This window comes from Phodopus roborovskii, unplaced genomic scaffold (genome assembly GCF_943737965.1).
Source record: "Phodopus roborovskii unplaced genomic scaffold, PHOROB, whole genome shotgun sequence".
In the NCBI taxonomy this organism is placed as follows: Eukaryota; Metazoa; Chordata; class Mammalia; order Rodentia; family Cricetidae; genus Phodopus; species Phodopus roborovskii.
The window spans coordinates 6,918,964-6,944,626 of NW_026126546.1; the positions used below are offsets into that span (position 1 = coordinate 6,918,964).

Sequence of the window (25,663 nt, forward strand, 5' to 3'; positions counted from 1 at the left end):
GTTGGTTTAGGGGTGGGGTGGGTTACTGACCACCAAGAGGCTCCGTGTGGATTGTATGAGGACAGATAAGAGAGATGGTTCCCTCCCCCAGAGACCTGGAGCTTTGGAGGGGAGGTAAAAGTCTCACTGTGTAAAGGAAGCAGTCACTGGGTGTGCAAATACAGCCATACCCAAGGGGGCCTTCAGTCATGAGAATCCATTGGTTTCCAGTGTAAGTCACTATGAGTCAAGTACCCATAGGTTGAAGGGAAGCCACCACCCCATGTAGCAGCCACAGTTGTGTATTCTGTGTCCTGCTGCCGCCTCCCTGTGCAGAGGGACTACTGTTTACCAGACCCCGAGGAAAGGGCTTGAAATGACCTCTGACTACTCAATGACTCGCTTAAGCAGCTCTGGCTTTTCATCTTAAGTAGAGATGAAGGCTCAAGGGCATATGACCGAGGAAAGCCAGTACTCTGTCATGATATTGCCCCTGTCAGGGTCACATCCCACAGGCTCTGCACAGATGCCTTACTCACACTGCCCTGTTTTGTCGCCTGTGAAAGTCCTGATTGGCTTTGGACAAGCCCGAGCTCATCCTCTGTAACACAGACGGGACCTCCACACTCTGTGTCCAAGCACAGTCCCTGCCAGGCCCATCTATCCCACCGTAGAGGCCGCCCCTTTGTGGATCTATCTGCTGAGTTTCTGCTCTACCAACCTTCCAAAGCCCCTCCAAAGTCTATTTTTCTTAGTCCTGTTCCTGCCCACACAGGAAGCCACTGTCCCCGTGAGAAGGATGGATAGGGTCTAGTACTTGCCCAAAGCACAAGTGGGAGGTAGCCTTTGCCCTCAGGAGCCTAGAGATGCCCTTACCCTACAGGTATGGAAAGTCAGCACAGCACCTATATGCAAAGCTCAAGAGGGGAATCCCCCCACAGAAAAGCATGGATAGGGCACTTAGCCTTGCCGTAGAGTGCTTAGCAGAGTCTGTCCTTCCGGCCAGAGTGCGCCATCTCACACCACTGGGCTGCAGCTGCTCAGACCTTTCAGACACACACTTGTGTTCCTCAGATGAACTCCCTGTTCTAGATCAGCAGAGAAACCTGGAAGCTTCTCCTTCAAACTAGCCGATCTTCTCACAGCAACACTTGGGATGGATCACCACAGGCTCCTTGGTGCACCACGTTACCCAGCCTTCCCTACTCCAGTCACAAGGCAGGGCCTCTCTGCAAAGCCAGCAGAGTTGGGTCTGTGACCATGTTCCTTTGAAGATTCCCGTGTCTTAGATCTGAACCCTGTGCTGTCACCACAGATGCATCACCTCCTGGTGTGTGTGTGTGGGGGGGGGTGCTGATCTTATAGCTGAGATCTGTAGAGTCTCAGCAGATACCACCCTACCTTGCCTTACCTCCAGCCGAGTCCGGTCCACATCTTTGGGCAGTTTCACACGGATTCGGTTTGTTACGATGAGGGAATCATATGGGTATATCTGCAGGGAAGACACCACAAGGTTATCTCAGAGGCAAGTACCCCTGGGTTGACCAGAAGAAAAACCAGGATACGTACGTGTGTGAGCTGTGGGCATGCACATTTCATGCAGAAAAAACGCAATAAAAAGGAACTTTTAACCTGGGCAGGTGCAGCACGGTGGGAGAGGTCAGTTAGTGCAGGAGGCCCCTTACCTTGTATTCTGTAAGAGAAGAGCAGAGACCACAGGGATGGTTTAGGAATAAAAGAATCCATGCCCAGGATGGGAGCAAGCCTCTCTCTGGGCAAACCCCACCCCAGTCATGCTTGGCTTCTGGTCTCCTGAGCAGCTTTCATGAGCCTCTGGTCTTGTATTTCAAGGGAGGGACCAAGGGTCTCCCACAGAATTTTGAGAGCAGGTGTCATGGCCAGGAGGCTGGAGGCCACACTGGAAGCTGGGTAGTGGCACTTTGCTCCTAGGCTGGGGGAGGTCTTTCCTGGTGTTCTGGACTATTCTGAGAAAGATACCCATCTCAGTTTACCCAGACGTGCAGTGGGTCCTCCAGGGAAAACTTTCTGAGGGGTGTTTCAGACACCTTTACCAATATGTACCCCATCGCCCCAGCCTCCTACTGCCCCCTTTAAACAAGGTCTCACTGAGTCTAGGCTGGCTTTGAACTTGCTATATAGCTGAGAGTAACCTTGAACTCTTGATTCCCATGTCTTCCCATCCCAAGGGCTGGGATTACAGCATGCACCGTTACTCATGATTTATGTGCTGCTGGGAATAAAAACCAGTTTTATGTGTGTGAGGCAAGCACTCTACCGCCCAAGCCACACCCCAGCCCCTCTCCATCATGCGCACTGCTTCCTATTTTAAAGTGCTGTGCACTGTACACTCGTTATGACAAGGTTGTGTTTTTAGACTTAAGGTATCGCCATTTAGAAGCTAAAGCAGTTGCCGACGGCAGGGGCTCCATACATACAGGAAGGACCAACCACTAGAATCCTGGCTTCAGATAATTCTGGAAGGAAGATATCTATATGAGGCAGGCTCTTGGTCTTCCCGCTTGGGACTCTGAAGTGCCTGCCAGCTATGAGGCTGGAGACTGGGACAATCACTATAAGAGCCAGTTGTGGCGCCTTGGTATTACCATCTATATGTGAGCTGGTATTCAAGGGGAGGGTCCCCCAGCATCCCAGAGGGTAACAAGGAAGTGAGTATGGCCAGGAGTAAGGTCCTGCTCAGGATGAGAGTGCTGAGCGGTCAATAGGTATCCCTAGGGGACCCTTCATCCATGGTGCAGAGCCTTCTGCCAGCAGGTCCCGGAGGGATGGCCTCAGAATGAGACTGATAGACATGTGCCAGTGATTCTGGCCTAGCCAGAGACCCACAGGGGTCCCCATTGTGTGTACCTCGCGTGCCCCAGCTGGCATCCGGGTCTGCTCCACAAGGGGCCAGGTTGGCATTCTGGAAGAGAGAAAGAGAGAGAGGCCGGCAAGAGGCAGGTTGCATGGGACAGGCAGTAGGGGGCTGCCCCCAATGCTTCCTGGATCCTCACACAGCTGGAGGAGGAGGAGGGTGTTTGACAGGGTTAGGTGGTAGACAAAGGGCAAAGCTGGGCTTTGGAAGCTGAGTACCCAGGATATCTGCCCTGTGTGTATGGCTTTCCTACCTACCTCAGAAGCCTTTGAACCCTGCCAGTCTGACCAACTTTGCCCTAAAACTGAGCTCCTGTGCCTGGGTCCTGCTGTCTACCTGGCATGGCCTAAGGACAGTTCAGTGCCTGTTCCTGTATTCACACTGTGACGGGTATCGCTTGTGATACCTCTGCTCCCCCTTGTGAAAAATAGCTACAGTCTGCTGCTGTCCCGTGCTCTAGGTAGACTCAAGAGTCAACACAGCCCCACTGTGCCTATAAGACAGCAAAGGGGCACTCACTGGACACTGCCCCCTGGGAGCTATGTGTCATCCCCACTCTATTCTCATAGTCCCCAGTGACCAACCGAGACACACAGTGCAGAGTGACAATGTCCATGCACCCCAAAGCTTCAAGACAAGAGGGGCCCCTGCCTCCCTCTGGAAACCATAGGCACCTCCACAACGCTACGCTTGCCAAGAATCTTGCTATCCAGACTCTCCTGGCATCCTGGACAGAGTGGCCTTGCTCTGACATTAATACCCATCGAGTGACATTCTTAGTGGGGAAGGGTGTCACCTGACTAGGGCACTGCCCTCAATTCCCAGGGGCTGTCATTGACAAACTGTCATGCCGGCACCATCATGGTCATTAAAGTTCTTTCTTCTGTCCACTTGGAAAAACTCATATGTGCGAGCTACCTGTCCCCAGGGGCCCACCCCTGCAAAGGACACTAAGCCCCTGTGGGGCTGCACCACCCCCGTCTTGCCTGATTCCTGCCCCTGCCATATCTACTGTCTGCACCAGAACTATGGGGTGAGCTGAGCTCATTGAAGAATGCCTGACTGCACCCCAGTCCCCAGCACAGTCCAGGGGGTGAAACCGGGTCAGGGCTGGTGGGCAGAGCTTCTGAAACTGGGCCAGGGATTGCATTTCAGCTGGGCACTTCAGGTAAAGGCACCGTGTGCTCCACCTGCATATACGGTTACAAGAAAAGCTGCCATTGATGGGCCTTACAGCAGGCGACAAGCTGGCGGACAGGCTGGAAGCAGGCTACACACCCCGGGGAATGTTGAAGCAGGGAGACCCTGCCCACTACAACCCTTCATCTGGGCCAGAGAAACAGGGGCCCGGGGGCATGCCATGTCATTGTGTCCTCCCTGCCTCCGAGCTGGATCCAGCAGGCTGGGACCAGATGGTGAGAAGGTGAGTGTGGAAAGCCGAGGGTTGAAGCAGGCCTTTATTTAAAACCTCTGTTATTTGGCTTATCATGGACTTTTGGACATCGATTTGGATTTCTCTCTCCCCCTCCCTCCTTCCCTCCTTATTTTGTTTTCTGTTTGTTTGTTTGCTGAGATGCCTTGGCTGCTCTGAAACTTACTGTGTTGATCTGGCTGGCTTCAAACTCAAAGAGCTTTGCTTGTCCCTGCCTCCCCAGTGCTGGCATTAAAGATGGGCAGCACCAAGTCCAGTGGATTTGGGTCTAACACCACGGCAGTAGCATGATTTACTTGAGTGGCCCTATCCTTGGGTTCAACACTCTCTGGGTCCTTTGCGTTGGTCAATAATGCTCCATGACCTCTCACCATTTCCCCTTAGAAGTTTTCAAAAACAGCTCTTAGAAACATTGTCTTAGCCTCAGACCAGCCACACCTCAGGCACACCTGTCTATTAGAGAGCCTCTTGACAAAGTGAGGCCAAGTCTGCCTTGGCCCCAACCTTTGCAGCCCAGATTAACTGATGCTAAGGAGGAATGCTGCCACCTAGTGTTTAGAATCCTGTATCACAAGCAGTCAATCACCCAGAAGGGAACCCAGCTTCCCTTCTGAAGAAAGAAAGATGGGAAGTGGACCATCCTCCAAATAGAGGAACAGGAGCCTTGGTCTAGAGCAGGAAGACTTTAGTCTATGCCCCATGCGGTTCTACAGACCACTCAGTGAAAACATGTCTTGAGCTAACCTGTCTGTGTGGACCAACAGCAGAGAACCACGCCAAGGCTGCATTGCCTGGCCCTACCCTGGCTAACTCCTCTGTGGTTCTCAATGAGGTGCCAGGATTTTAAAAGGTGACATGTTATTCATCTTCTCCATCTGGGCACTTACCAGCTCTACCGACACATTCTCCAATCTTGCTGCTCCCTACAAAGTGGGAAGCACGCTCAGGCTTTACAGACAAGGCTCGCTCAGAGAGGTCAGGCAATCTTGCTGAATTCGCACAGAAAATGCACAGGACTGTAGGAGTTTGAGCCCATGGGCTTTGCTTTCCTGAGACTACCTATGGTCACTGGTGGGAATGAGATCCTGGGGGCCCACATTCCCAGCTGTGATCTCCCTGGTAAAGCCAGGGAGGAGTGAGTTGCCTGACGCAGCAGATGCTGGTGCAGAAGAGGGGTTGAAGATTTGCGTTTGCAGTCCTGACTCATGTGAAAGCCATGCTACAGACCTGGGGAAATGATCTCACAGCCATATCTGTCCTCATAATCACTCAGCTATAAGAATCACACCCCCACTCTGGTGAGTTCGAGGAAATAACAACTCTGAAAGTTACATAACTTGCCTCGACATGTCTGGGAATTCAGGCCTGTCTAATTCAAACACGTGTTCTTTCTGGGAACACAGCTGAAGATCTATAATCACAGACATAACAGCCACCCCCTCTCCACACACACACACACACACACACACACACACACACACACACACACACACACACACCTTCACTGTGACTCAGAGACAGGTCTTATGGAGCCCTGGTTAGTTTTAGCTTTGAACTTACTATGGAGCCAAGGGTGGCCTTAAATTCCTAGTCCTCTTGCCTCTGCCTCCTAACATTAACACTTTAAAAAAATATGAATTTAAATATTTTGAGACAAAGTCTCACTATGCAGCCTAGGATATCCTGGCATTTTCTATACAGACAAGGCTGGCCTTGAACCCACTGAGATTTGCCTGCCTCTGCTTCCCGTGTGCTGGGACTAAAGGTGTGCACCACCATACACATTTTTAGAGTTTCGCAATCACGTCAAACCTGGATGAAAAGGCATACATTTTTGCATTTATCTACTGGGCTAAGCTTGAGAGTGAATTACTGTGTAGTTTTGGGCGACTCTTGTTGACTAGATCTATGTTTTATTTTAAGAACATGCAGAGCACCGATATGAGTTGTCTACGATCTCTGTGTCGAGTCCTGTCACGGCTTCATCAAAACTGAGACACTGGTACCCTGTTCCTCACTGAATGTTTGAAACTTGTTTTCACTTTGCCATAGCATCTCTCTTCCCACCTCCCATTTATGATGCTAGCATCTCTTTCATATCATTTCTAACCAAGAATGCATTTTCAGTGTGTATCTTATAATGACACACTATGATAATGCTATTTTTTAACCTAACCCGACAGCCTGATTTTTTCTTTAATGTTGGAATTTAGTCTCTTCACAGGTAATATCAGCATTTCTCCAAGTGTGATTTCTTCCAGGGAGCAGCCACAAGGACCTTCAGGTAGCCAGACACCATTCTCTTACTGATGGGCCAGGGGGCACGTCAATCATTTTACTGCCTCATTCACAGGGGACCTGCAGCAGGTGGCTGCTAGTCTGCTGGGCTATGAGCATCCTCCTCCTGCAGCAGGATTGGGCATCAGGACATTCTCATGATCTCCGGCATGTACAATGCTAGGGGTCACTAGGTCTCCATGACAAACCCCTCTTACATCAAGACTCAGGAGGATCTCTGCCCCTTCAGACGAGGACAACTGTAAAAGTCACAGTCATGGCCATGTAGCCTTCACTGTCAGGACACACGACTGTCAGGACCTTTTCTCATACACTGACGCTGACATTTGTTTGTGATAGGAAGTTCTCCGGAAGCCTCCCTCTTTTGGATTTTGAGCTCACTGAATCTGTGCTTTGACCTGGACACACACACCCAAACCCTTTCTGGTAACAAAGCACCCAGTGAACAATCCTGGGGCACTGCAGGTCACCGGCAAATGTTTGTGGGCAACCACTGCAGGAACTCCAGAGTGGGGGTGGGGCAGGCATGAATTGCTGGGCATGGCTGTAAAAGACTGCTCAGGAGATGGAATAGCCAGCCTTCTGCTGAGGAGGCAAGGGAGTACACACGAGTATCAGATGGAGTGAGAATGAGCAGGAGCGTGGCAGGAGACAGAGGACCCCCAGGGCCAAATGGGAAGTCAGAACTCCTCTGGTGAGGATGGGCTCCACCTTTGAGAGAGCTCGGAGTTCAAGCCCAGGGCACTCAAGTCGCTCACTCTCCCTCCCATGTTCACATAAGGCCTGTCTCTGGGTCCTGAAGAGACTTAAGAGGAAGTTCATAGTAGTTCCAGGATGAAGATGGACCCATCAGGGTGCAGATCATCTATTCACAACCGGACTAGGAGGAGCCAGTGGAGACCATGACCTCTGCAGACACAGAAGCTCACCTATGCCACAGACAAGGCGAGACTCTCCCAAGAGATCACCTTCTCAACGATGGGTGACCAGACACAGGCTATGCATGCAGACAGTCCAGCGTTCTTACTCTCCTACCATTCACCACGCAAACCCCAACCTCGGGAGCAGGGGGCGAGGTTAAGCCAGGACACTGGCACCTGTGGGCCCCTTGCTTATAGAGAAACTGTTCCAGGGGGTGAACAGAGAACCTTCTAGAAAGACAGACAGGACTCTCAGGGCCCCTAGAGCTCTAACTCTGAGTGGGAGGTTTTATGTCTGGTGTCAGAAGAGTCCTGTGTTGTTTCTAGCTCTCTGCTTTCCCTGTGGGAGACAAATTCCACTGGAGAAAACACAAACTAACAGGGAACATGCAAGGTCCATTCCAGAGCAGGAAGAGAGGCTAATGGGAGGGGAAGCCGTGATCCTCTAGCGTCCATCCATGCAGAGGCATTATATGGGGGGCACCCTGAAGCTGGTTCTTGGACAGAAAGACAGAAAACCAGAGCCTGAGAAGATGGAGAAATCAATGGCTACTCCCAAAGGACACAACCTCTGGAGATGTCTCCCTGGTCTTAGGAGGGCCCCATAGCCTCAGAGAGAAAAATATTTCAGACAGTTGGCCCTGAGTTCACATTTTGATAATACCACTCCAGCACCACACACACACACACACACACACACACACACACACACACACACACACACACACCTGATTCTCTTAAGTGAATCGTCTTGGTCTATATACAAACTTCCTGACACCAGGAAAAGCTCCGGGGTGATGGAGACTATCCTGGAGCCATGTGCTTATATGAGGCCTGGGGGTTCTGCATCATTAGGACACACAAGACTACAGATATCACTGAAAGCCAACATGGTTAGAGGCTCCTCATGAAGGGCACTGGGCCAGGGCACATGCCAGGCTCTCTTTGAGGTGGCAGGCTGAAGGCCTCCTGCACTTGCTTTCACTAGATTCACTAGGAAATATTCCTAGTGACCACATGGTAGTAACATGAGATGGGCATGGTTCCATGGCACATAAACATTACAGACTTGGCTAACTTTAGCCCCTGGTAAAGGAGGTGGGGCTGAGGAGCATCTCAAAGCAGCCCAAATCACTCTGGGTGACCTACATCTCCCCTGCCTTATACACTGGGGACTCCTTGGTTTCTGGGGGCACAACAGAGAGAAGCCAGAGACTGGCTGGGTGTGGTCTGGTCACTCCTGACATGGAAAAGACCACAGTGGGAGCATCTGGGACAGAGCATCAGGCAGGGGCAGATGGGCAAGCAGGAGTCCTGCCTCGTCTGGCTGTGAAGTCACAAAGCTAGGGGAACCAGTGCAGGTAGGCAGCAAGTGGTGGTTAGTGTCCCACAGGTAGGGGAGAGCCCAAGTACCTACCCGGAGGTCCAGGCCATCCTTCCTGGGTCCTGGGAGAGAGTCGGGTTTGGAATAAGGGAAGCCTGTAACAGACACAGCACAGCCTCGTCACGCACTCAGCCAGGCCAGGGGAGGGCAGGGCCCATGGTGATTCCAACAGAGACAGGACTAGGCAGCTGACAACAAACAGAGGCCCCTAAAGATACTCTGCCTGCCTTGCTTGTGACCATCTCTTCAGAGGACACAGAAGGGGACATCTGAGCCAATTACTCACACCGGGAATATCATAGGAATGGGACCCAGCCCAGTGGGTACCCAAGTTCAGGAAAAACCTCAATATCGCATCTCCCAGGCTAGCTCCTTTCTCAGACTCAGGACATCCTAGGCTAGGTAGGGCAGTGCCATCCTGTGCTATGATGGCCACCACAGGCCACCACCCGCCAAATGGGGCTGGGGTTGGGGAATGTCAAATTCAAATAGGGATTACTAGCTTCTCTTGAAATGGAATGGGCTAGGCAGAGACACAGGGGCCCTTGATGCTCGCTAGCATGAGGTCAAACGTCATGGGAGCTCCTGGGAAGCCAGGGGGAGGCTCGAATCCTCCCACCATTCACAGGTGTACTCCGAGGACTGACATGGTACCATGTGCAAAGCTGCCCACCCATCCTGTCTGCCACTACTGCTAAGTATGCTGGGCCACGTGTTACACTGAGGTCCCTCGTGGGCTCAGGGACCCTCCCCTCAAGGGATCCACTGAGGATACCCAGGAGCCCTGCCAGCCCAAGGTGCCAGATGCAGCTCCTCTCAAAGAGGGGGTTAGCAGCAATAAAGATCTTGGATTCTCGGCCCCACTCAGACCCTACTGCATCCGGAGACTGATTCTAGGAGTGAACAAGAACAGTAAGTGTCTCAACCCTCTAGTCAGAGGCTGCGCAAAGCCTTCCCAGGCTCAATATTCATTCAGCCTCTCCACACAGTGGCAACCTTATTTCCATAGGCCGCATGTCTCCTGCCTCCCTAACAAATGTCCCAGACAGGGCTGGGTAATTAAAAAAAGATTCATTTTATTTTTAATAATGGGTATATGTGTGGGAGAGGGGAAAGGGTATGTTCAGTGCTGGTACCCATAGGCCAGAAGAGGGGTCAGAGCCCCTGGAGCTGGAGTTATAGGTAGTTTTGAACTGCCCAGTGTGGGTGCTGGCACCTGAACTCTGGCCCTCTGCAACAAAACAATGCTCTTACGTAGCCATCTCTCCGGCCCTGGTCATACTTTTTCCTTTAAGTATGGAAAGATGGGGCTGAAGAGATGGTTCAGCTGTTACGAGCACTCAGGTTTGATTCCCGGTATCCCATGGTGGCTCACAACCATAGGTAACACCCTTTTCTGGCTCCTATGGGCACTGTGTGCTCATGGTCTATGACGTACATGCAGGCAAGATACCCGTACACAAAACAATTTTTTTTAAAAAGAAACTTGAGCAGAGGATTGGTGGCCATGTTACCCCTCCCTCTATGCCTAGGCTTTTCCCTTTCTGAGGTTTTGAGCCTGTGCAGTTATCATTTTCTTTCTGGAGAAGGTCCCTTAACCACCCATCAAGGTGACAACTTCTCTCAGCTTTCCGTCATCTGAGCAGGCCCCGCCCCTGTGTCTTCCATACAGAAGCATATTCCCACTGAATGCAGAACCTTTAGCACAGGAAGACATGCCACTTGCTTCCGGTCCCTGTGGCTTCCTTGTGGAGTCAGCTGCCACCAGCTAGTGCTTTCTGTAGATGACATGGCTTTACTAGCTGTATACTTTCACCAAGTTTTTTCTAGACCTTAGCGCCACGTCTTGGTGTGGACTCTTTCGGTCCATCTTCTTTGGGGTTCACTCGATTTCCTGACCTTGCAGAGTTAACGTCTTCTGTGGAGTCTTCGAGGTTTTCAGCCATTGTTTCTAACCCATACTTTCTCCTCATCAGGGAATTCAAAGGTACAAGCACCATTTCCCAGATCCCTGGTGCTTATTTTCCTTCTCTCCGTTGTCCACACCAGAACGAAGATGCCAGTGTCCTCTGTCCAAGTCAGTTATTCTGTCCCTGAACCCACACAAGAGGTTTTTACAATGTTTTATTTTTCGGTTCAATGTCGGTTCCCAATTGAGTCCCTTTCAAAGTGATCTGTGTTTCTTTGGTGAGACTTTTTCTCTGTTCCATTTTTGACACAACTGCTCCCTGGAGCATCTTTATGACGGATGTCTTAGAATTTTTGTCAGAGGCCGTCAACACCATGCCTTCCCAGAGTTGGAGTCTGGTGACTCTTTCACATTCTAATACTAACACCACCATTCCGAATGTTGCAAATCACTTTTGATTGAATCCTAGATACTTCGTTGTTGTGATAAGAGCTGGGAGCCACAGTTCTGTTGGGCCCAGTGTGCAGGACCGGGCACACAGACTGATTCCCATGGTCATTATTTTTCAGAGTGCTAAACAGTAAGCTTCTCCATCCTTCTTGGGCTTGCCTGGGATTGCTGGTGCCCACCCCTGACCCCCACAGTCCCGCCGGCTGGGAGGCAGAAGCTGTTAACCATAAACAAAGACTGTCTCCCTGGGTCTCCCCTCTGCAGGCCTGCTGTTCCATGCCCCTCCCCTGTCCCTGCTGGGCTGGTCCGCCTCCCCCTCCTTCCCACCCTGCGACTGCTGGCTCTGCTGTAGCTCCCTTCTTTCAGGTGTACTCAGCAGGGAGAGCTAGACACGAGTGTCTTCGGTGAGTGCTCTTGTCCTCTGAGTTGCTATCTCAATCCCTCTGAGAGAGGGATGGGCCATTGTGTGATTTTAAAGGTCCCAGAGCCCCATGTGCGACAGAACAGATACTTTTTGTATTTAAAATCCCTTCACACATTCAAAGTGCCAACTGCACGCTTCAGTACCTCTGCACCTTGAACACGAGGGACCTAGGGCCTGAGGAGATGGAGTAACCTGCACAAAGGTCAAATGGCCTTATAGCAGGCCTTCCAGGGACCTGCATATCTGATATGCTCAGATGGCCTTCAAGAGTGTGTGGCCAAATGTGAACACGAGAGGAGTGGGCGTGGCCAAGAAGGGACAGGTAAGGAGGACAGAAGATCCTGAGTAAGTTCCCAGCTGTGTACTCTTGACTGTCGGTTATATCAGGCCCTTTAGCCTAACCACACGGCCCTACACCAGCTCCCAGGCTACCCACAGCCACTAGGAAGCATGCTGCCGGCTGCTCTTGGAGTTGACTCTGTTCTTGGCTCTGTTCTCCTCTAGGATGGCTGGTAAGAAATCAAGACAGCCACCGAAGACTCAAGATGCGTGACTGAGGGAAACAGTGTGCGATCCTGATGCAGTGGTAGGGCAGGCTTCTCACGACATCCGAGGACATTCTTCTGACAACTGACTGGCAAGCCCTTAGCTGGGGTCCAGCATGTGGCTGCCACTGCCTGTTCTGTGCAGGGCAGTTCAGAACTCAATGTCCCTGGGCACATGAGCTTTGGGGTGTGGAAGCCGGCGAGACAGGCTTGAGCTGGTGGCCGCAGGCTCACTGCAGTCTGGCATGTGAGTCTGAGTGTTCTACCTGGGTGTCCCCACAGAACTGCATGCCCAGGTGCCAGCCACTCATCCTATAGGTCCCTGGATCATTCTCATTGTTGTAGATAAGGAAATGTCATACCGTAGAGGCTTGTTAGGGACCCAGTGTCACTCAGCAGTGCCTAGATGGGACTCTACCAGCTGCACCCAGATACAGGTTCGGTGCTCTATGTCAGTTCCTCTTGTGGTTTCTTGGACATACGTGTTGCCTTCAGATCTTTCCTGAAAGCCATGCCTGTTCCCATCTTGGGTCTGGCTAGTCCCTCTCCCACTATACTCTTGTGTCTGTTTCCCTGGGGCTCTGCAAAAGCCAATCTCCAAACCTTCATGGGACACAGAAGGTGTTCAAGGACTGTGTGCTGGGTGATTGGACTCCTGCTCATCGGGACTCTGATTTGGCACTGGAAATGGCAAAGATCCTCCAGTTCTGATACCCGTGGACTATGTCACCTAGGGGTCTCAGTCACATCTCTACCCCCAGGCACTTGGCTGCCCTCAGTGCCCCCCAGGAGACTGACAGGTCAGGTGGAGCCTGCTCTTCATAACCACAGGCAAGGGAATGTAGGGCAGATCTTTCTCACAATGAACTCTGTGGGGGTAAAAGGGTGGAGGGAAAGTCTGGTCCTTCCTTCCTCCCTCCCTCTCTCCTTCCTTCCTCCCTTCCTTCCTTCCTTCCTTCCTTCCTCCCTCCCCCTTCCCTCTCTTCCTCTCTCTCTCCTTCCTTCCTTCCTTCCTTCCTTCCTTCCTTCCTTCCTTCCTTCCTTCCTTCCTTCCTTCCTTTGGAGAACGATAGAGCCACAGAGACCCATCCTGTGACTGTGCTGTTGCTAAGTGGCTCAAGGGGAGGACAATGAGCTAAGGAGCAGAGACTGGCATATTCCACCATCCCACGCTCTCATCCACGGGCCTCTCATGCTGAAGAACACAGAGGTGGCACCAACGGTAATGGCCCAGGCCAGTCTGGGGTGAATTGGCTCCCACTGATGTCTCCCCTGTACTTCCTGAATTGCTAAGTCAGAGAGATTTCCAAGGCACCCTGACCCCACTCCTCTCCTCCGACCCTTCCTCTCAACCTGGTGATGTAAAGCAGCCGTGTTCTCTGTCTGGGGTCTTTGGGCCTTGCGGGAACCACAGAAGCCCCTGAGCAGTGTCTTCTACAGCCCGGATGCTTGAATTATACCACCAGACCTCTGACCACCACGCCTATGTCTACACCCGCACATCTGCATTCACACCTGTGAGTAAGGGACCTCAGAAGAGAGGATAGGACAGAAAAGGCCAGGGATGTGGAGCTCGGAGGACGTGTGTCCACAGGGTGAAGGCTACAGAGGAGACTCGGGGCATCAAATCTCACTCTCTAAGGATTTCAAGGCCTTCTTCTTATAACAAAAGCCAACCTTGTCCCCTTTTGTGCAGACTCAGGCAGTCATTGATGACCACGCGCACAGAGCCGGGAAACATGGGCTACAGAAGGGAAGTAAACACATCTATAATAAAGCATGCTCCCCATTGATAGGACAGCAGGGAGCAGTGCCTGGCAGAGAGCCGTTGCCCTGTGGGACGGTGCAGCACTTCTGGGATGGGGGTAAAGTCACTGATGCAATGCTACACTCTGTGGGCTTCCTGCTCAGGAGATGTGAAGTCAGGACACCAGGAGAAAGCAGAGGCAGGAGGATGTAGTCATGACTATTAGCGCATAACAGGTGGCAAAGGTCCAGGCACAGGTGGCTGGGTCCCCACAGGCCAGTGCACCCACATAACAGCTACTTCCTGTCCACGCCATTCATGATGGCTTGTTGCAGAGACGCGGTAGAGGAATTGGATGACCAGCGAGCCCTTGTCACTGTGGACGTCTGGAACAGCCTGCCTCACAGGGACTACCACACTCAAAAGTGCGTGGGATGAACACCCCGCTTCTGGCGTCAGCAGATGAGAAAGAACTACAGGGAGGTAGAGGGTACATGCACAGGCCACACAGCATAGTGACAGCAGAAGCGGGGCCCTTCCTTCCCACGCTGTGTCCCTGATCCCCTCGGTCCTGAGCCACAGGCAGTCCATACATTCCAGTGGGGATTGCTGAGAGAGCACAGGCTAACCGCCCTGGGGAGAGTCTGGGTGAGGCATGGGAATGGAACCGGGCACTCCCCTAACAGAGCAAAGACCAGAAACTGGAAAACACCATCCTGACATACCAGCATAAAATTCCAGCCCCCAGCTAATTAATGCCTGGATGCCAGGGCACCACACAGGGCAGTGAGAGCTATAGGAAACCCCTAAGCTCTGCTCTGTGAAGGAACCTCCATTACTCAGACCCAAGTACCACAAAGCACATGTTCACATCCAGCAGGAGGGTACCACCTGGGCAGGGCTGCTTGGGACAGAGGGCTGAGGGATGGTACAAAGGCACCCCAGCTGGATCTCCACCTCCTCTGGCCATGCCTACAGCTAGTTCTTCCCCCAAAAGAACATACAGGAGGACCTAGACCTGGAGAGCCATTTGATGGGCCCTCCCATGTTGACATCAGCCTTGTGTGCGTGCTCTGAGATGCCAAGGGACCGCATCTGCTTACAAAGACCCCATACAGAACAACACATCCATTCCCAGTAGTCACAATGTCTGGCTGTCTGTATCTCCACTCCTCCCTCTGCCGTAGGGCGCCGCCAGTGTCCAGCAGTCAGAGAGTGTCATCCGTGGTCAGGAGGGAAGGTAGGTGGGAACAGCCACGGCTGTTTGCTGCTGGCCAGCCAAAGCACTCATGCACAAACAGGACATAATGACCCAAGAGTCAGCATTGCTGCTCTGGCCCCTATCATCAGCCAGTCATCAGAGAGCTCGATTTCTCTCAGAGCCGGTGCCACCATGATGCCAAGTGCTTTTTCACACCACATAGATTCTCATGACCTCCACTTCCAACCACAGCCATACAAAGCAACCCCTGCCCAGCTTAGACCAGAGGCTGCTTACGGGAGAACCTAAATCTGTCTGCAGCTGCCTGTGACCTACCTACAGCATCTCCAGTAGGCAATGCAATGCGTAATTTACTTCATACTTGAGAATCACCCCCAAGCCAGGCTTCACAACACCCCCAGGGCTAGACAGATGTCAGCTTTGTTGCCTGTGACGTAGGGCCATATCGCCTAGGAATCTTCAGGTGCCTTGCTCAGGATGTCACAGGGACCGAGACAGTGCCTTGTACCAGTTCCAGATCTGGACTCGCCCCCTGACCATGACCACATCTGCCCCCAAGGAAAGAGGCCCTGACTGCTCTTTGCTTTCTTGCCAGCTCCGAGAGAGCCACGAGGGGGCGCTGTGCGCACACTAGCTAGCTGTGTCACTGCAAAGAGTGGTGTTTGAGGCCAGGGCTCAGACCTTGATGAGGTTGGCTTGATTCACATATGAATGCTCTTTGGGTGTTTTTGTTTTGTTTTGTTTTGTTTTAATTTTTATTTTTGAGACAGAGTCCCCCTATGCAGCTCAGGCTTGGCCTCAAACTCACAGCAATCCTTCTGCCTCAGACTCCCAAATACTGGAATTATGTGCTGTCTCTTTGAGATTTGGGGACCCACTCAATAGGGGCCCTTCGCTGGCAGCCTCCAGTGCACATCAGAAGAGCCACTCACGTGAGTAGAGGCTGTCCCCAGGCATCCTTTGCAGGGGTTCTCGTTCAGCGCCGCTGCTGAGGGACAGAGATTGGCTGTCCAGGTCTGGAGAGTTCGTTCTGGTGTCTGTATCCCCCTTGAGGAGCAGCCAGGTGGTCTTCTGCAGAGGAACAGAGGTTATGAGAACACTGAGGTCATCTGCTGTGGTGAAAACACCCCACCAGAACCTTCTAGTAGCTTCTGTACTTCTACCTTACAAGCCGACGCTACTGTTTTTAATACCAGCCTCACTACTTGCTCTGCAAGTTCGTGAAGCAGCTGGAGAGATGGCCAGAAGCTGCCCGCAGGCTGCTGTTGTGATGCCCCCCCACCCCCACATCATCTCTGACTGCTTTCACAGTGTGGCCTACATCAAAGAAGTGTGTCAGTAAGGTCTACTACATTCTACTCTCTGGCCATTTATACAAAACAAAAACAAAAATCCTGTTCTGGACCCTTCATGTCAAATACCCCAGAATGCACTGGATTTGTCTCCTTGTCAGCGTTCACATCTCTGGATACATGGCAGAGCCAGGACCCTGGCAGAGCATGTGCTCACTTGAGTGTAGAAGGGTGTGGCTCCCACCTTGGCTCCCAGGCCCCCAGGAGCCGAGTAAGCAAAGAAGGAAGTCCAGCTGGAGGAGCCTCCCACCCTGCAGGACTGTGGTCCTCCTCATTACCTTCCTGCTGTCCTGATCAAAACTGTTGTCCTCCACATCCAATCGCCTGGCAGCTGGAAGGGAAAAGTCCGTTTGTAAAGGCAGCTCGCCATGTTTATCCTGGGGGCCCTGCTTTACATAATGCTCAAAAGTAAAAGAAAACCGAAGAAAAAGGACAAAAAAAAAAAAAAAAAAATGAATGCCTTTCACGGGCCAGAAGTGCACACTAGAGCAGCCTCCTCGGGGATGGGGCTCAGAAGATGGGCATTCCCCAAGCTAAGTGACTCCTCACTGTGCTTCTAGCCACACCTCCAACCTGGAGAAATCGAGTCACGTGTTCAGATGCAGTTCATTTTCACTGGATTGCATAGGCACACCTTTGACCTTTCGAGGGGAACCCTGAAGGGACGGGAGGTCTCTGAGTCCCTTGTGTCACTCATGGCTGCATGAGTCTTGGTCATCACTGCTTCTTTGAAACCATGAACTCTTCGAAACTGGAATTTGACCCATTTCACAGATGGGGAGACTGAGGTCCAGGAAGGTGACTTGTTTTGAGGTCATGGACCAACATGAAGTGAAGCGAGGGGACTGAGTGACATGAACTCAGGCAGTCAAAGTCAAAAGTCTCCCCCTGCCTCTCCCGCTGAGCTTCCTACTGCCTGCACAGCCCTGAGCTATGCCACTGGGAAGAGTCCATAAGGGACGGCAAATAACACCAGTATACCCGGAGATGAGCCCACTTGCGGCAGGAGTTCACACCACAGCAACTTGTTTGCCAGGAAGACTATTGGCAGCGTTTTGTCATATCCCACTGACCTGACCCTTCCCCAGGAACAAACAAAGAATCCATGCAGGCATGCTGGTATGCTTGTTTCGGGACCCACTCAGTGCCCGGAGACCTACCAAGATCTACCCCAACCCTGTGCACACAGCGATTGCTGGAAGCCCTGGGGTCCTCCCCAGCTAGGGCTCAGCTCAGGGAGGAGAGCAGGCGGACTTCTTACCTGTAGCCTGCGGTGGGCTCAGCCCTGCCCGTCTCTTGGAGCGCCCTGCCTCCTGCACCACCAAGGACAAAACTGACACCAGGTCAGAGAGCTTGGACATTGGGGACTGGGCTACAGGACCTTGACAAGATAGGGCCAAAATCGAAGACTGAGTACTTCCATTCTAGACATGAGGACTCTGCATCTCCCCAATGCGGCTGCCAGTTTCCCCAGTGAGAGACTGATTTTTTTTCTTTTTTAGGTGAAAATGAACCTGTGTCTGCCTTCTTCCACATACAGGGGTGACTTAACTCCAGACCTGCCGGGGAGGCTCAATGGAGGGACACAGAGGGGTGGGCAGTGTGACTCCTTTTGCTCAGACAATGGCTGTCACTGCAGCGGTGCCGGGGTGTCGCTATCACCAGCTCTGACTCTCAGTAGCTGAGCGAGGGTGCAGGGACAAGCTCTGGCCACTCTGAACCCTGATTGTCCTACCTCACCATCTGTGCCAGAGACTCCAGCCCAGGGGCTCTTTGGCACGTGAAATCCCACCCCAGTAGTCTGTCTGGTGTTCAAGATTACACAGGTGACACACTAGCCAACATGCTCTAGCGTAGCGCTACCCAGAGCTCCAGAATGCTCCTCCACTTGCTGAGAAGAATGTTCTGTGAAGACTTAACAAGGGTCCTCTCTAACACCACAAACTGTGACAGGTGTGTAGTTTACCAGGCCAGAGCCAAATTCACCCAGGCATTTTGCAATGTTTATAGGTCGCTTCCGTAACAACTGGGAGCCTCAGTTTCCTGATCTACAAGATGGGAAAATGCTATCCTACTTCCTCTAATTCATGAGAACCAGGAGAGAGAGTGTCTGAAAATACAGCCGGCTCACAGCTCTGCAATGCTAGGAATAGGCCAGAGGTCAACCCTGAAGGTATTTTGCAGATAGCTCTCCCCTCCTTCCCTCTTATAATTCACTTAAGTCTGAACACACTCATGTACTACTTATGTGTCCCTCTGGCTGCTCATCAATTCACTTCTATCTACTTACTCTCTTAATATTCTACCCCTCTGCTCATCTATCTACCCACCCAGACACTAACCCACACTTCTGCTCATGTATCTACTCCTATCCACTAACCCACCCATCCTTTTATCCAGTTTATCCATCCACCCATCCACTAAGCAAGCATCTATGTATCTATTTATGTATCTATGTTTGTATGTATGTATGTATGTATGTATGTATGTATTTATGTATCTATGTATGTATGTATGTATGTATGTATGTATGTATGTATCTATCTATCTATCTGCCTGTCTGTCTGTCTGTCTATTCATGTATCCACCAATCAATAAGTTCTCCATCCATCCACCCATGTACTAACCTACCCACCTATATATCCACCTAGCTACGATTCACCCACTAAGCCATATACCTATATCTATAATATATTTACATATATTCCATCCAACCATGCATCCTCTAACCAGCTTACCCATCCCTGTTTCCACAGTTCTCCATTTATTCACCCACACACCTATGCACACCTCTCTTTGTCCTCTTCAATCCATTCTTTTGTTTACTGATACATCCATTCATCCATGCAGTCCTGTTCCCCCTCATATTGGGCCTCTGCCACTCAGCCCTTCACCCTCACCCCTGCACCCGCCCTGTCCTGAGCACAGGAACACAAGAACATGGTCCTTTTCGGCCTCAGCTGACTGACTTTGTTCTCCCCACAAGGTGCAGGAATCTCTGGGCCTCACTTTTGCCCACAGGGACCTGGGCACAAATCTGCCTCCCCACTGAGCAACTGGTAGGAGATGCTCAAGGGGTCACAGCGGCATCTGATGTACCCGGAGCCTCCTCCAGTGTCTCACATACTGACTTCCAACACATAAGTAGTTACAGAAAGAAGACTGATGGACACAGCCCACAGCTTCCATGGGAGCCAAGCAATTTGCCTTTGGTGGCACCTACAGTTCCACAACTCTGGCTTCCAGGAGGCCATTGAATGTTCCAGAGTGCTATCTGTGGCCATCAGGTAGTCTCAGCTCTGGGATCCACTGGAGCTCTGTCTGCCATCAATGCAGAGCCTCCCCTGAGCTCCGTGAGTGTCCAAGCACAGGCTTTGACAGCTAGGTCCTAGACCGCTGGTTGGGCTATCTCCAATAGGCGACGGAGGTTTTTTTTTTTTTTTAAGGCATGGGGAGGGGCCTCCTCAGACCTCAGGGTTCCAGAAGGGTGGTGATGGGGGATCTTGCTTCTCAACTCAGGTCCAGACTGGGTTTGAGAACCAGACCTATGGACAAGACTTCTCTTAGCTTTCCCAGTGCTAATCAACCATCAACCTGCAGTTTAAATTGTGCACGCAAGCACACACGTGCACACACACACAGGAAGCAATTCTACAGACTCTCAGCTTCACAGGGTGGGGGTGTACTTGGTCATTTGTTCTATGCACTATGCTTCACAGGGAAGGCTGTGTTTGGCCATTCCTATGTCTCCAGCTCTGACGTAGAGGCAAACATAGAGTGGAGACTCAAAAGCCACCCCTTGGATAAATTAGTTCCTGGCATCGCTTAGCACTTGGCACCCCTTGGATAAATTAGTGGGAGCCCTAGCATCTCTTGGCTTCTTTCTATGAAGTTAGGGGAATGGCATCTGTTTTCTGACTGCTACCAGAAATGACAGTGGCATCAGAGGAAGGGCCATAGAGCCGGCACCTCTGCCTACCGGCTTTGCTCCTGCCCACTGTCCCTCTTCCAGAGAAGGGAGATCATCATGTCCTTCGGACCATACAGAGAAGACCCTCTAAGGGCCACAGGCCTGTGCCAAAAACCCTCTCTGGAAAGACTGACTTCCGGACACTCCTGTCCCATGTCCTTCAAGACCTTCTGCTAGACATGCCCCATGGGGTACCAAGTCTGTAATGTTCTTTGTGGACTCAGAGCCTACCTGACACCTGGCCTTTCATCAAGTCCCAGAAGAGGACCCCAAACCAAAATGAGGCTCAGTCTTCCAGGAAGGAAGCCCCAGAGAGGACAGCAAGCCCTTATCGCCATCTTCAATCAGGGAGCAAAGAACTGGGAATAGATAGGTCCTACTCAGATGCTGTCCCTGAGAACATGAGTGGACAGAGAAGCATCTTCAGCCTGCTGCTGTGGTATGGGAAAAGCTGCAGGAGGAGCCTCTGCCTGCCAGCTCCCCACTACTCATGTCTGTGTCAGAGGCTCACACTTGCTTAGAAATCAAACGCGAACCTGGTGAAATGGCAGCTCCACCCTGGACCTGGACAGTCAAACTGTCCAGGAGGTCTTTGAAGAAGCACTATTTGCCTTAGTCATTCGTGATGGTCACCGTAAAGTGCCAACCTCCGAGGACACACAGAGCCACCTCGGGAATGAACCCGCAGCCAAATCCATGAGGAATCACTAGCTTCTGGCCATGCCCATGGGGGAAGGGTGGTATTGACTACCTTCATTGAAGTGGGAAGACCCACATTAAACGTGGATGACCTTTCCCTGAGCTGGATGAAGAGGAGAAGTCTAGCTGACCACTTCCCTTCTCCACTCCCTGCTCCCTGATGGAGTATGTGATGTGACTAGGTGCTTCCTGCCACCGTGGCCTCTCTGCTAAGAGGGATGCACCCCTGAACTGTGAGCCGGGATAAACCCTCTTACTTCGGTTACTTTTCTCAGGGTGTTTTATCCCAGCAACAGGAAAACAAATTAAACAACAGTCTAAAAGTGGATGCCTTCCTTCCTTGGAGAGACCGCCTCCAGAGAGTGCCTTCTGCTCAAGCCGCTCTGCCATTTTCAGAAACTGCCTGAAAGATCTATGAGGCACAAGACCTAATCCAAGTTTTCTGGAAGGAATGAGCCCTGAGGAAGGAAGCATTTCTCTCTGTTAACTAACTGGATGTGGACAGCTGTGTTTTTAACCCATAACTGCCTCCCCAAAGTGACAAGGTTGGATGCAGTATGCGTATGCAGGTATGTGTGTGTGTGTGTGTGTGTGTGTGTGTGTGTGTGTGTGCAGGCATGAGATTCCACTTTCACATGGAAACACAAACAGCCCACAGCTTCTCTTGAGCTACAGACCATCCCGAAGGTTCTGTCTCAAGCAGCTGCCAAGCCCCTCCTCCTGCCTGACAGGTGCTGCAGACCATATTCTTTGCAATGTCTGGTGGTATGGGGAGGTTCCCTATCTTTTGCCCCTGCTTACTCCCTTTTTCATCTCCTTCTACTTTCCTTCATCTCTTTTCTTCCTCTTTAAAACAACAAGCAAGTAGAACTTAACTGTTATAGAAATACAGTCAGGTTCCAAAATGCCAAAAAAAAAAAAAAAAAAAAAAAAAGAAAGAAAGAAAGAAAAAGAAAAAGACAGCTGCAGGTAAAGAGGTCAGAGGTCAGCTGCACACTAAAGATGGCCCCGTGGATTCAAAAGCATCTTACTTTCCACCCCAAGTGTCACCTCCACCCAGTGGGCACGGAGGCCCGGCCATCCTCATGGCCCTCAGAAGCAGGAATGAGACTCAGGCATCAGAGAAGAATAACACTATCACCAGCAGCGACCATGTTCAGTGACTTCGTAGTTGAACACTGCAAGGAAATGAATCTGGGGAAGGGCTTGGCTGCTTTCAACATGTTAAATATAGGATCGTAAGCTAATAGAATGGTCTTGTGATTCACTGTCATCCCCCAGGGGCTGGAGAGAGGATTAAAATAATGCTGCTCATGCCTAGATTGGCCTTCAGAGCTCCTCAGGAAAGGCCTGTGATCAGGTTGCCTTGATGGAACAAGCACTTGGTGGGGAGGGGAGCTGGAGGCTCAAGCACACACACACACACACACACACACACACACACACACACACAGAGGCATGCATGCACACACATGCATGCATACATTCATACACACAGTCAGGGGTGGGGAGGCCTTTAGAATACCAAAGATCTCAATGCATGAACTGGAAACCAAAGGCACCCTGCATATCTCTATTTCCCAAAGGTTTTAAAAGAGCTTCCGTCTACTAAAGCTTTCTAGACACTTGAAGTTTGCATGGCTTACTACATTCCTGTTTCAAGTTTGCATCGCCTAATGCCTGGCCAAGGCGGTGTGATCTAAGATCTGCTTTTTTTTTTTATGGAATCAACATGAAGAATCCCAAGCAACTGGAGTTGCCTGCAGACAGGTGAGTGTCTTATATCTAGACAAGGCTGGTGCCTGAAAATTGTGAACCTGATCTCTCCCAGGGGCTCAGGTAAAGGATTTGAACCTCAACACTGTCCCAGTCTGGCCCTATCAGACACAGCTGGTCAATTACATAAAATGATTTTCTAATGCTGCCCCTTGCCAAGGCCTGAAACATGGGATTTAAACACATAGTTAAGGTGCCAAGTGTGACAAAGAGGTTGCAGTGGCCCCATAACCCGATCATTGTCCTGGGCTCTAGGGGGTACAGAGCTCATGACCCTCCTTGAAGGCTGTCCAGCATGGTGCTGTAGGGGTTACCTAATGGGGTGCTCCTTCCTTTGACTGAGCCTCAGTTTCCCCACTTTTAAGACTAGGGTTCTGTTCTGGGTAAAAGGTGTCAGTCTAACTGCCCTCACCCATCTACTTGGATTCTGGAAACCAGGATTTCAATTCCTTTCTTTCCTTCTGAGAAAAGGAGGAAAGACATAATGCACAGGACCTCTTGCCACCACTGAGGACTAAAACCCAACGCAGCATGCCTCCGATAAGCTGGCTACCTACCGTTAGTCAGTGTGGGGAGGGGGTGCCTTCCCCTGAAAAAGAACTGTCCATATGGGAATCTCTCTTCCCTCCCACCTTAGTGACGGCAAAACAGTGTCCACATTGTGCACAGCCCTTTATAGTTTAGAACTGTCTCCACACGGATTGTTCTGTGAGCATCTCATGCCCATCCCCAGAGGAATGACAGAAAGGGCAAGGGGAAGGAAATGGCAGGAAGGAGGAGGCAGACATAGTGGGAAAGAAATGGCTTGCAGATGAGGAAACCGAGGCTCATGATACTGAGGTGACCTGCCCCGGTCACCCAGAAACCCCAATTCTGACTCTTTTAGAGTCCTGCTCCACAGCCCAAGCAATCTCCTTGTACATCTGTCCCAGGTAAGTTCATGTGGAGAAGATATGGGGGTCAAAGGGATAGAGACACCCTTGCTGCCAACCATCTCTAGCTTCTACCCAATGCAAGGAACCCCGACAGCTAAGAAAGAGCAAAGGAATGGCACAGATACTCTCAAAAGACAGGGCCTAAAGTCTCCATAAATTGTGACTGGTTCCAAATTCGTTTCCAAAACTCAGACCTATGTCAGGGCATGGGTGAGAAGCCCCAAGTCTCTCACCATCTCAGCTGGGGCCCTTATAGTAAAAATCACAAACAGAAAACCAAGGCTCTTAATTCTAGCAGACGCACCCCAGCCCCAGATGCCATGCATTAGCCTCTCCCCATGTCTCCTCTCTTGTGAAGGGAGACCTCCCAGGAGCCTACTAGTCAGTGTGCATTTAATGTTCAGCCAGCAGGGCCTCCCAGAGCCTCGGATCAGGACATAGCAAAAGGCGCATCCAGAAGCAAAAGAGGGTAACAGGCATGCGGGCAAAGCAGGGCAGCAGAGTTCGTCAGGCCAACCATACCGTGCTGTTTGTAGATAGGGGGTTTCCTATAGATGTTATCTTTTACGCCAGTGTCTGGGAAGAAGGAAAGAGAAGGAAAGAACATGAGGGAAGCAGGGAAGCAGCTGCAATGCTCTCCACCCAGTGGCTTCTGTCAGCTCCTGGCTCACCCAGCCAGGAGTCACCAGAAAGGTTCAAAGACAGCAAGTAGGGGAGGTTAAAGCCCCACATCCCTACCAAACATCCCTAGTCCAGATACCACCTCAGATGCGGAGGGGACAGGGAGAGGGTGGGCAGGGGAGGTGGCAAGCAAAAACCTTGGGTCGCAGGGGGTACAGCTAACTCAAACCCTTCTCTCCACTTTGACGGAGTACAAAAAAAAAAAAAAAAAAAACAAAACAAAAACAAAGCATTTTCCTCAGTATTTGTGAGACTTGGAGAAAAACCCAAACATATGTCAGTTTGGGGAGGGGGGACGACATGCAAACCCATTGCATTGGGGTTTTGTATTGTTTGTTTGGGGATAAAAATCTTGCGCACCAGCGCACGTGTGTGTGTGTGTGTGTGTGTGTGTGTGTGTGTGTGTGTGTGTGTGTTTTGTTTTGATTATTATTTTTCAAGACAGGGTTGCTCTGCATAACAGCCCTGGCTGTCCTGGAACTTACTCTGTAGACAGATTGGCCTCAAACTCAAAGATCCATCTTCCTCTGCCTCCGGAGTGCTGGGATTAAAGGCGTGCACCACCACCCAGCAGAATCTTGTTTTCTAGTCTAGGCTGGCCTTGAACTTGGGATCCTGCTGCCTCTGCCTTTTCATGGCTGAGCTAACTGGTATGCACCACTACACCCTACTTCATGGAGTAACTTTTAAGGAAACTCAATGTTTGGGGATGCTCTGGCAACTTGGATGTGACCACAATGGTGCACGAGGAGCTGACAAGCATGCGGAACCTACCTGGGACGTGGAAGTGGCGCGGTGCCTGCTGATAGGTAGAGGAAGGAGGCCTGCTGTCGGAGAGCACCGAGAGACTTGGGGTGCTACGGCCACTTTCGCTGCCTCCAGACGGAAGAGCAGAGGCAGCAGATGAGCGGTAAGAAAGCAAAGCAGACGGTTTCAGGCTAAAAGAGCTGGTCTGCAGTGAACCCCCTCTCTCCTGCCTGAAGGAAGCTCACACCTGAGTCTTCCAGCCTGTGTTCTATGACTTCTGTCCCAACCTGCAGTGCACCT

The 25,663-nt window shown here is 51.2% G+C and overlaps 1 protein-coding gene across 2 annotated transcripts in view; it reads right to left on the reverse strand.

Moving 5' to 3' along the window:
* The window catches only part of Ablim2 (actin binding LIM protein family member 2), a 124,732-nt gene that overhangs the window by 9,113 nt on the left and 89,956 nt on the right, over window positions 1-25,663 (reverse strand). Inside the window, exons 14-21 of one of the 2 annotated variants that reach the window (XM_051200188.1) lie at window positions 25,391-25,492; window positions 24,458-24,511; window positions 16,834-16,886; window positions 16,136-16,274; window positions 8,940-9,001; window positions 2,866-2,920; window positions 1,665-1,672; window positions 1,391-1,471 (exon numbers count right to left, since the gene is read on the reverse strand). In XM_051200188.1, the coding sequence (XP_051056145.1) occupies window positions 1,391-1,471; window positions 1,665-1,672; window positions 2,866-2,920; window positions 8,940-9,001; window positions 16,136-16,274; window positions 16,834-16,886; window positions 24,458-24,511; window positions 25,391-25,492 (554 nt within the window). Of the gene's footprint in view, window positions 1-1,390; window positions 1,673-2,865; window positions 2,921-8,939; window positions 9,002-16,135; window positions 16,275-16,833; window positions 16,887-17,816; window positions 17,937-24,457; window positions 24,512-25,390; window positions 25,493-25,663 lie in introns of both variants that reach the window. The other variant, XR_007835498.1, reaches the window with a different exon arrangement.